We start from the raw sequence: 12339 nt of genomic DNA on the forward strand, positions 1-12339 counted from the left end.
TAGACTTAAGACGGTCGAAAGTATTCCCCTTGATCTAGAGTACAGGTCAAGGGGACCACTTGGATGGGGGGACCCCCCTTCCAAGTGCTCTTATGCAAAACAAATGGGGGGGGGGGGGTCCCCCATGGGTGAGACCCTCATTACAGTCCTAGTACTGGGAAGGGATTTTGTAAAATATATGTTTAAGGTGTAAAACCAGTTGAAGCCTCATGTGATTGAGTAAGAACCATACTACATGAGAGGAATAGCATCATAATGGATGGATGCAATCAGAACGAGAGTTAAATAGTGAAACGAGCAGGTTCTCCACCAGCTCAGTCAACACGTGAGGCAGCTGGAAGATACTGGTGTCAACCTCACCTCTACTGTATACAAAGTGAGGTTAATACACCCAACTTGTTTAACACAAGTTTTAGCAATTCCGCCTACCAAACCCCTCTAATTCAGCTTTGTAAGACTGCTGAAATGAGCAAAATCCGTTCTATTCGTTATTCATGCTATGTTTCGCTCTTATTTTAGCCGTGTTAAATATCATACAAAACTTTGAAAGACCTTTCTGAAACCTGCCTCGTTGACGGTCTAAATTTAGTCATTTGCCCATTGCAGCAAAAGCAAAAACATTGATTTTCCTCCCACCACTCCCCAAATTCCAGGTTCTCATTAAATTGCACTTGTTGGCTGTGGTTAGTAATATTTATGAAAGGATTAGCAGAATAGACTTTGGTCTGCTAAAGAACACGGAGCTCTCAGTACCCCATGATTTTAAAGAAGATAAAAGCACACACACAAGTCAGGTAAATTGCCCGAGTTATTGTGCACGGAATTACTGGGCTTTCAGAGTGAACCTTTTGCAATTTCACGTCTCGGTTGTCATGGGAACAAGACGCATTATCAATGGAAGTGGAACTGCTGTAATATTGCAACGAAGATTATCTTTTACTTTAAATATGTTAGCAGTTCCTATAAAGAAGGCCCCCACAGTTCCCGAGTAAGTCAGCCTCGACCCCCGCTGGCAGATATAATGGTCTATTCTCCAGAATTTGACAGCCCTGAGAAGGTTGAAATACAGCACTTAGTGCATTGTTCTCCGAGCGGTGATTGGAGAGTTACCGCGGCTCAGCCACAGCGGCACGGTCAGAGTTATTAACACCAGGCATTATATAAAGTTCTACAGGTATTGAGCTCTGGTGAATGGACCATTATAGGAACCAGCAGGGGTGTGTCAGTATGGAGCTGTCGCGGGCTGGAACATAGGACCGTCATGGTTCTTTCTCTAAGGGGAGTTCACCGGGCAGCTGATCACAAGCGGACACAATCTTTTTTATGGGGGTTGTTCCAATTTTTGTTTTTCTTCCATTCTATGTCAGGAGACCCCTTCCCCCCACAAAACAGGTTTTTCAGGAGTCTTAAGTTTCAAATAAAATTTATTTGAAACTTATGTCTTAGGGTGTAACCTTCACCTGCTCTGCTTCCCACCTGGACTGCTGAACTTCATATGTCCCTTTAGTTCCTATTGTTTCTCACTACCCCCTCCCTCTAGAATGTTGGCTCTCACAGGCAGGGTCCTCTACCCAATGTCTCCTGTGCATCCAGTCTGTCTTCCTTGTTTATCCCTGTCCTGTCTGGCGCTGAATTGTTTCTGTACGCCATGCGATCTGCTCTGTTAACTGCATCTATACATTTCTTATTCTGCTCTGTACCCATGTACGTGTTACGGAACCTGTGTCAACACATAAATAAACAATGATGATGATGATATTGGGTTCATTACCTCGCAGCACAAGAGGGTCGTACAGATCCCCAGTGCTTTTCTGTGTAGCCTTTAGGAGGGCAAACTTTTTTTCATTTATTTGCTGTGCAGCTGCAGAATTGGATCACGGAGCAATGGAAGAAGGAGGCCTGGTCTGATGAATCATGTTTTCTTTTACTTCATGCGTCGTTTACCTGGAGAAGAGATGTCACCAGGAGGTACTATGGGAAGAAGAAGAGCCAGCAGAGACAGTGTGATGCTCTGGGCAATGTCCTGCTGGGAAACCTTGGGTCCTGGTATTCACGTGAATGTTTCTATGACACGTACCACCTATCTAAACATTGTTGCAGACCAAGTACAACCCCTTCACGTTAACGGTATTCCCCGATGGCAGTGGTCTCTTTCAGAAGGATAATGCGCCCTGCCACACTGCAAAAATTGTGTTGACTTGGCCTCCAAATTCCCCAAATCTCAATCCAATCGACCATCTGTGGGATGTGCTGGAAAAACAAGTCCGAGCCATGGAGGTCCCACCTCGCAACTTACAGGACTCACATCATCTGCTGCTAACGTCTTGGTGCCAGATACGACAGGATGTCGGAGTCCATGCCTCGACGGGTCACAGATGTTTTGGTGACATGAGGGGGACCTACACAATACTAGGCAGGTGGTTTTAAGGTTGTGGCTGGTCGGTGTATAACTGGCAATACATTTTAATTTAACTCTCATGACAGTATACAATTAAGTTTGGAGACTACTACACGGCAGCCAGAGCTTCACAAATGACACAGGCCAATGCTGAAACAGAATCCCACGTAGAGACTGTTTGTTTGTCCTTACTGGGGCTCCTTAGTGCAGGATAATCATTTTATGGTTAGCAAATGAATAGCTTCAATAAAACATTGACAATGGAGGGAGAGTGAAACTACATTTTAGGAAAGCTTAAATGTTTTGAAAAAAATTAGGAACGAATACTGTATATTTTCAATTTGCTACATACATACGGATGTATAATATTAAAGGTAAGAATTGACAATACTCTTTGTTTGTATCTATAGAAGGCATTTTTATTGCAGCCGGTTCCCTGGAGGGTAATGGATTAACAGAGTACAGGCTTATTTCTCTATACAATACAGAAAACCTGCAAATAAGCCACTGCTATAAGGATGTGTGCAGACAGATTTAAAGTTCAGCAAGCCCTAGCTCAACTCATATCACAGTGTACAAATAAAGCAGCCCAGTATGTGTGTGCTATGTACAAAGGCAGCCGGGATTTTCCAAGCATGCAAAAAAATATATTGCATTTCCAACCCTTGCACTGCAACATGGTTTAACCAGCTGCAAAATCTGCACCGTTCAGGTGGATTTTCTCCCAATGCCAAATAATGCCCATAGTGTTACTATAGGAGACTCTTACCTCGTCCAAACTGTTGACACGAACATCTTTACTGCCCAATAGTCTTGCTGCTTCTTGGACATTTCCTGTTGGAAGAAACAATACCAGACTTAATGTAAAACTACAAACCTGGTATTGATTAAAGATATTTGAAAATACCCCCCTCCAAAGGGAAGTATGGGTCTTGGATTTTTTGGGTGGAATTGATAAAAAATAAAATAAAAAAATAAATAAAAATATTCAAAATTATATGGTTTAATAATTTGATTAAAAAAACTTTGATAAGAACACCTCTATGTTTAGTCCTGTAAAAAATAAATAAATAAAAATTAATATATATCTCTTTTTAGAGTTGCATTTGGTATCTTCTGTTGGCTACACCTGCAACTTTTCCCAAAATAATTGCCTTTTATTTCTCGCTCCTTTCTGTCTTTTTAACAACAAATCTGGATGTTCGTTATACTTTCTAAACTGCTCTACGCTCCCCTGAAAAGAAAAGTATTAATTAAAAGGGGCACTGAAATATCTTGTAATTGCCAATGTGAAAAACAGTAGCGATATGCAACAAGTGTGCTTTGTACCAGGTACCAATCAGGGATGGTGCCTGGGTCTTGAAAGTTTAGGCTTTGCAGCGCATGGTAGGACAGAGTAGAGCTAGTGCCTGGGAATGTCATCAGAAGTCTTTACCATTTACTGAGGATCAGCTAGATATGTCTGGCGTTATCGGACGCTTGTCTACCAGGGATTAAACATAACTGATCTCAATGGAACAGTGTCACTCGCTCACAATTTAATATGCAAGGTCAAATGAAACTGGACTATAATTTTTAATATGTAGTGGTTTCCAGTATGTCTGTAATATGCATTAAATTTAATGACATTTACTTCCCATAATATGGGCAAACATTAGTTTGGGAACTAATCAACCATTAAAGAACTACGGTAAAGGCCATCTGTCCCAGATACCTTCTCATTTCCAGCACCTAAAGACAGTCTACGTTTTAAGTGTGTCAACAAAACGAATGTCGGCATGTAGCCTTTTGAGATTTGTGTGTCAACAGAAAAGTTTTGGCAAATTCACAGTAGGCCAGACTGTAGCTTTCATTGTCTTGCATGTACTAGATAAACGATAGCTGGAATCTGATTGAACATCTCCACTACTATGTTTAGAAGGTTTGATAATTCTACCCTCATATATGTTTAAACAGCCACAAAATTCTTTGGGGATACACAATATAGATATACATTATCCAGTTGAGTATAGAATCACTTTAGCTAAACACAACATTTTTAGAGTGACTTTTCAACAGACTATTTTATTTTATTGCATATCTTTATTACAATATATTTATTTTTCCATGAGGAAATTTATTTATTTAATTTTTTAAGACAGGGTGCCAAATGTTACACAGCGGATATGAAATCTGTGTGGCTCAGTAAGCCATACTTGACATAGTTATAGAGATCAATGGGCAGTGATTACACTAAGGCCCAACAGGAGGTGGATTATTCTGCCTCTGGTATAATTGAGACAATCGCAAATCCAGTCTTGTTACTAAGCTTTTATCTGTAAATCAGATCATTTCTGTGGTGTACACACACACACACACACACGTTTGATTTTTAGAACTAATATTTGTGGCGGGTGATGCAGACCCAGCAAAATCTGAATTGTTCAGCACTCTTACCAGGTGCAATTTGAACCAGGTGGAAGTCAACCTAGACAGCTACACCCAATCAGACAACTTGAAGTACCTGTGGGTCATCTGGTTGGCTGTATTGAGCGGAAGAGTGCAGACGCCCGCCACGCGATCCACCCTCTCCTTCTATGGACGCTTCTGAGCTGCCAGACAGTGCGATGATGTCATCACACTAGATCAATGTTAAGGGGGGCCCAGATCCCTAGGAGCCCCCCGCATGACACCATGCTATTTATAGATCAGGGACCTCAGTACTACTGTGCCGATTAGAAGTACAGTCACACCATTCCTGTGAGACACCTGCTATCAGTGTATCTTGTGCCGATTCTAGTTTTGACCTTTGCTTTGGACCCAGACCAGACTCTAGATTGCTGCCTGCTCTGACCTTTGCTTTGGACCCAGACTAGTCTCTAGATTGCTGCCTGCTCTGACCTTTGCTTTGGACCCAGACTAGTCTCTAGATTGCTGCCTGCTCTGACCTTTGCTTTGGACCCAGACTAGTCTCTAGATTGCTGCCTGCTCTGACCTTTGCTTTGGACCCAGACTTACCTCTGGATCTCTGCCTTCTCGGATCACTGGTTTGAACCCTAACTAATTCTTGAAGGCTGCTTCACTACAGCACAGACATAGCTCCAGACTTGCGTGTATATCTGCATTTCTTGCTTCTAGCACAGTATCACGTGACCGATGTCTCCTACATATCTAGTGCTAGACTCTTCCAGAATAAGACCCTTCCTCTGTGCCCAAGACCTGGGGGCAAGCAAGTACTGCTGAACATGATCCATTTGAACAGAAATGGGGTGTACAAAGGTGAAGACCACAACTAACCTGGTCCTATGGGTTTATTCTAGGAATTCTGAAGTCTAGCCTGACATTGACCAAGCTCTGGTACAGGTCCTATTGGGTTAAACCATAGATGGACGGCTTAACTCAAGAGTCTGCTGTCACCTGACTAGCCAAGCTGTGGTACCTGTGTATCAGCCGATTGGCCAAGCTAAGGTACCTGCTCTAATGGTAATAAGACAAATTACTCTCTAGTTACAATCTGTGCCTTGGTGACATTACTTAAAAGGTCAATCCACTCACTTTTGATGATCTACCCACAACCTCCGTAATATAAAAATTTCCTCATGTCTTTTAAATCGTTAACTACTCTTAATTTTCCTTCTCTCGATCTTGGCCAGACACCATAGCAACCACAAACCCATTCACACCTTTATGATTTGTGTGAGAACTTATTTGGCATTTGTTGAGAAGATTCCAAACATCTAAACACAGAAGGAGGTAGAATGTTGGTGCCTGGCTCAGCTGGCTGATAAACCCAGGTATTAGCTTAAACTATTGAAAGGAACATTAATATTACATTACTTTGTTGGGAACGTCACACCATGCAAGTAAAAAGTATCTTTTATACAATAATAATAATAATACACTTTTTACATTCTATGTTATTTTGCTTTGTGTGCCCAGTGGGTGATTTTTTTTTTTTCCCCCAAGCAATTTCTTGCCCACTCTTTCCCATTATTTTGTTTTGTATGGCGACAATAGATTAGCAGAAAAATTCTCCACTGAAAGAAAATAGGTTTAATCAGATAAAAATAGGGAGAGAAAACAGGGGCGACACCACACGACTTGTACGCAGCTCACTTAAATCTGCAGCTTCTTTCTCATGGCTTATAGTGAGCCGGTTGAATAAATATTTCTCATCAGAGACCCCGTCATGTTTTACAATATGATCAGCTGGCTCTAAATATAAAATAAAAATTTAAATAGACGCAAACAACATTGTATTGCTGTACATTTGTACACGCCTATTAACTGGTTGCATGGCTAGACGAAGCAGGAAAGGCAAACCGAAGGGCGGGGGGGTTCCTAGTGCCTGGAAACCCCCCTCCAAGCCTGGGGCACTGTATAACTGAGATGGCTGGACCCTGCTCCAGCTTCACACGGCTCTACATGAAAAGGGAGAGCTGTGTGCACCTAACAGTAGTCCACGCAGCATTGCGCATGTATATTATGGGGATAAGAAGAGTTGGAGAGCAGCCAAGCACTGTCTAAAATTATAGCCACGCCCCCATTCATGCTGGTCACGCCCACTGGCGGCGTGGTGTGGAAACCCCCATCTACAAATCCTGCGTTTGCCCCTGAAAGGGTTACCCCAAAGGTCTAGGAACCAACAGATATTGTTTAGTCACTGGCTACCTGAATATTGTCGTGGGGTCTAGATCTTTTCCAACCCTAAAATTATTTGATGGGATTATTTAAATAGGTCACAAGAAAATGAAAAAACAAAGTGAACTGCTCCCGTTATAGGGATTATATTAATAAACGGCATAAACAACGTTTTCTTAGAGGGTCATATCTGGAGATCTGTGTCCAGCAGAAAATAGTTTTTACATTTCTTTGATATTATGTAAATATAGTCTTATTGTAGGCTCCATTTTACCATAAAATTAACCGAAAGCTGGAAGATGTTATGCAGCCTTCAATAATAAATGATTTTTACCAGGCAGAATGATTAGGCAGATTGCCTTTGGCCGCTAGTAGTCGCTCTGAATCAAGTTGCCCTTAGCCTCACACCCTTGGATAGTTGCCATTAATCTTTCAGAGCGCTATCTCCCAGGGAATTTATCCCCCATGAACTATAGCAGGAACGTGACTTGGATCCAGTTAGCCAAAACTTTATTTTGACCATCAAAATATTTTTGTAATACGCAACAAGCCATAAGACAATAATTTAAAATTAATACCAGGTCTGTGCTCAGCCACTCTGCAGTGCCTTCAATTATTCTTACTGAAGTGAATCAGGTATCCCTGGCTAATCTGAGATTATCCACATAATGCTGTGTAGTCAAACTGCAAACACACAGGCTGGCAATAGGCATGCAGGGCTCTGCTATAGTAATGTGCTTTATAATGCTTTGTAGATCATTAACTGGAAAAGTAAGCCTCCCTATCTCCCTACCTGGAAAAACAACTACTAGCTACTAAGCTTAATGTGGACAGATGGCACAGAGACAAGAGCAGGGATGGGGGCATTACGGGCCTCTGGACGCCCCCCCCCCCCCCCCCCTCCAGAATAAATGTTGAATAAAAATATTGCCCTTTCACAGACTGCTTTTTTGCAGAGGAGCGTTATTTGTATGTTATTTCACTGCGGCAAAATTGCTATAAATACGGCAATGCGTCTGCTATCAGGCACATCGTTGTGGCCCCATTCGCCCCAGAGGTGCCCACTTTGTAGTTTTGGGTCTGTGCAGGTCTCGGCACATATACATTCGAAACCTATTTGGGCCTTCAATTCCACTGTGAGAATTCTTGAAAACTTCAATAATGTAAAGAAATATCAAACAGGACCTCATGGTACATGCTTTACCCCCTGGGCACACATGGAAGACTAGAGAGAGGGTCTTTAGAACTGTAAGTAGATATGAAATGCCAGGCCACCATCCCCCCCCAAAAAACAAACATTTAAATAAATTTGCTACGTGCCCAGTGGGTGTTAGGGTTGTTGTATGACTTATCGGTGCTGTAAACACAGACACTGTTTACTCCTACATAATTATTCCGATAATAGAACAAATAACTACTTACCAGTAAAAAGACACAGAGGAAATCCGCTGAGAGGACATTGTGACACTTTTTTCTTTAAAGCGGCAACTATGGCAATATCCATTTTATTCCTAACCCTAACGTAAAGGTAATACTTACCTGGGTCCGTGCGTTGCTGCTTTAAAATCTGAAATTTCCAAGTCGCGCACGCAGCTGACATCATTTGGAAGTGTCGCAACGTCCTCTGTCATTTTATTTTTTCTATGTTGCTCTGTTCATTATCGGAATATTTATGTAGGAGTAAACGGTGTTGGTGTTTACAGCACCGATAACTCGATTACCACCGGTTGTTTGCTACATCCCTGAATGGTAGACTATACATACAAAGTAACAGGAATATTTTGGTGAAAGGCAAATTGACCCTGTACAAGTGGGTTTGTACAGATCGATGCACGGTGTGTAGTCTATTCATGGACTATGGATGTGCCTTTTTCAGTTCATAGTGGACACAGTCACCAAAATTATGTGCCTACTCCTGGGCCGGCTTCCTCTACTCGACCCATGTCTACTGCTGTGCGGGCTGGAAGAAAGCTGCCATCTGACAAGTACCGTATCTAGTCAATAGAAGAGCAATGGATTATCACCATGGTAACTTATGTTTTGTTTTTTAATCTGTTTTTTTCATGCTCTCCAATTAACCCTTCTATCTGCATCCAACAGAACCACAGGGTCCCATAACCGCTGCTTGGGATACACTCCAAGCCACGGACAAGATTGTATTTATCATATACGCCTCGGTCAACAATGCGCTGGGGGCATGGCCCTATCTGTGTGGAGTTTGTATATCCTCCCTGTGTTTACGTGGATTTCCACTGTATGCTCCAGTATCCTCCCATAGTCCAAAAAAACATGGTACGTTAATTGGTGTTACGCTTCAAACTGGGGAATTGGGATTCTTGTTCGTCAGTCAGCATTGGCAGAGTCGAGGCGCGGAGTCTAATGCACCCCACCAGGCTTCACCAGGAACACATGCAATGTGGACTCTGCAGATCGCAGCCCACCATCTGCCATGTGACGTGACTAGCTGGGAAAAGAGTTCAGTAGGGAGGCATCAAATCAGTAGGCATAGGTATAGCCAGAAGCAAACCGAAGGTCAAGGTCACAAACACCGGTTCCCATCAAGAAATAAGCTGAAATCGTGGGCACTGACACCCATTCAAACCGAGAGGCAAACAAAGCCAACTCAAAGAAATGATTAAACTGCAGCAGGGAATGACAGAGCAGGCAAGACCTGAACTCTGGCAGCGATTACTGCACAGAGTGGGGTTTAAATAAGGTTTGTCAATTGACATGAGTCACATGACAAACTAGGAAATGATGCCACCAAACATTCCACAAAAGGTTTTTCAGTTAATCGCTTATGGAACTTCTTGATAATGGACCATGGACATTGGAGAGTTTTACCCAGGAGCGTTCTTCTGTGCCAAACCTTTTCCAAGCCACCAGAATATACAGTAGCCTTCACATTATCAACATCCCAAATGTTATCCCACATGGAAAACATTTGGCATACGTAGAGATGCTGGTAACTCCAATTTGAAGGCTACCTGATGGACTGCTCGCAAAATTTTTAAAGGTCCAATATATCAAGGAGCAAATTTCATCCGGGGACTTTGAGTTGCAAGTGTCAAGGAGGTAACGACACTATCTCCAGGAGAGAATCTTGGGGCCTAGAACCTCTTCCTGTAAGCAAAGAGCTCTATGCAGTGATTCTTCTCTGCCACAGAATATTTCCTGTAATACAATCCACCAGTTGGTTGAGGCCTATCCTTAACAGCATTAACCTTCTCTGGATCCATGTTAAGTCCGGTACCAGAAATTATTTGACCAAGGTAAGGCACAGAGGTCTGTTCAAATAGGCATTTCTCAAGTTTGCAGTAGAGGCGATTCTGCCGACATCTGAACAGAACTTGTCTGGCATGCCTGCAATGGGACTGCACATCTGGAAAAAAAACCTGCTGGAGCATTACAAAGGCCAAATGCCATCATTAGGTACTCAGTGGCCATCTTTAGCATTGAAGGCTGTTTTCCAAACATCACCCTAGCTAAAACAAATGAGGTTCTATGCATGTCTGAGATCCAGTTTGGTTAAAATGGTGGCACCATTGATTCGGTCAAATAATTTAGAGATGATTGGAAGGGGGCAACTATGCTGGATGGTAATATTATTGAGATCTTGATAGCTGATGCAAGGATGGAGACTCCGGTCTTTCTTCTTTACAAAGAAAAGAAGAAGACTTCCTTATGAACCAGTGTTCCAGATTTTCTTACATATACTCCACCATAGCTTGATTCTCTGGTAAGGATAAAGGGTAGAGATGACGTCCGGCTGGTGTCCTGCCAGGTAGGTGACCGACGGGTGAGATGACACTCTAGCAGTGTTTAACGCACGGATTGGAGCTGAGAGGGTTTGTCATGTGACAGGAGTCACATGACTGAAACCAGGAAATGATTTGAGAGATCACACGACTACACAGTTTAAATGAACCAGGAAGTCAAGCCATAGATCACATGACAGCAAACTCAGAGAATCAGAAATTGCAGAAAGCAGAGGACGCAGGCCTGCATGGAAACACTCGGCTCTGAGAACTGTATATAAAAAACGGAGACTGGCGCATGACAATATGGACCCCAGTGTGTGTTTGTGTGGTAGGGAATTTAGAATGTAAGCTTCAATGAGACAGGGGCTGATATGAATTATTAAATATTTTCTGTACAGCACTCGATAGAGTGGCACTATATAAATAATTATTCATAATAACATTTAAAGCAGCAAAAAAAAAAAAAAAAGCAGTTTTATATACAATGTAGATACCATACTTGCCAACTCTCCCTGAATGTCAGGGAGACTCCCTGAAATAGGGGTGATCTCTCTCACGCCCTGAAGAGTCTGGCATTCTCCCTGATGCTGAGCCAGTACAAGACGTGGTTGGCTTCGCCATCTGTGGCATGATGATACAGTTCAGAAATTGTGTCCTATGTCCATGTATTGATGCCTATGGAGGTGGCCATTTTCATGGAGACCAAGATTTAATCAAAGACTGACAGGTAAGACAACATGACTTCAGTAATGGAGACAGAAATGTAAAAGACACGTCAGTCTCTAGAGATTCATTAGCTGCTTTTCTTTAACGCATAGTTGCCTACTCTCCCGGAATGTCCAGGAGACTCCCGCATTTCTGGGAGACCTCCCGGGCTCCCAGAAGAGCAGGGCAACCTCCCGGCTCTCGCCCCTGCAATAGGTAAGTGGTGGTGGTGGTGGGGATTAATGATGCAAATATTATGTCATCCTAACCCCTGCTGTAATTGGCCAAATTGTGACCATATTCCTATGCCACCCCTCTCATTCAACTAGTTGTGGATCCACTACATAGAAAGCAGAATTTCCATTTTCTTTTAGTCTGCTCATTGTACAAGGCATGCAATAGAAAAGAAAGGAATGCAATAACAACTCTAGTTTGAATGAGCTATATTGACCACTTTGTTGAATCCCATAAAATGCATTAAAAAAAAGCAAACAGATTTTTTGGGGGTTCTCCCCTATCCCAATGCAGTTAAAAGACAGATAAATAAGTCTTGCCTACGGTGGTCCAAAAAACAGGTCACTAACACACCATAAAAAAATTTGCTCAGATTCATTCACACAAACTATATAGGAACAGATTAAATGCAAATGTTAGTGGGTTAGTGAGCTAACTTTAGTTCAGACTGCAAACCGATGTTACCAACGGCACAGAGCATAGCTGCTATAGTTGTCAAGGGCCTATAATCCTCTGGGGCTCACAGCTAGAAATGTCACATAAGCCAATTAGAACCAGACACAGGCTGCATTGTTGCAGTGCATTTCATTCAGATGCATCAGGGATGACTGCAGATGACAG

General features: G+C 42.4%; 1 protein-coding gene and 1 long non-coding RNA gene across 2 annotated transcripts in view; both read right to left on the reverse strand.

Moving 5' to 3' along the window:
* Positions 1 to 12339, reverse strand: part of LOC142159310 (uncharacterized) — a 361481-nt gene that overhangs the window by 32485 nt on the left and 316657 nt on the right. The gene's annotated exons all lie outside the window — the stretch shown is intronic.
* ANKMY2 (ankyrin repeat and MYND domain containing 2) overlaps positions 1 to 12339 on the reverse strand; it is a 41193-nt gene that overhangs the window by 28183 nt on the left and 671 nt on the right. Inside the window, exon 2 of the mRNA XM_075214080.1 lies at positions 3168 to 3232. Within this exon, the coding sequence (XP_075070181.1) occupies positions 3168 to 3232 (65 nt within the window). The remainder of the gene's footprint in view (positions 1 to 3167; positions 3233 to 12339) is intronic.

The sequence above is a fragment of the Mixophyes fleayi genome, chromosome 5 (assembly GCF_038048845.1).
Source record: "Mixophyes fleayi isolate aMixFle1 chromosome 5, aMixFle1.hap1, whole genome shotgun sequence".
NCBI lineage: Eukaryota > Metazoa > Chordata > Amphibia > Anura > Limnodynastidae > Mixophyes > Mixophyes fleayi.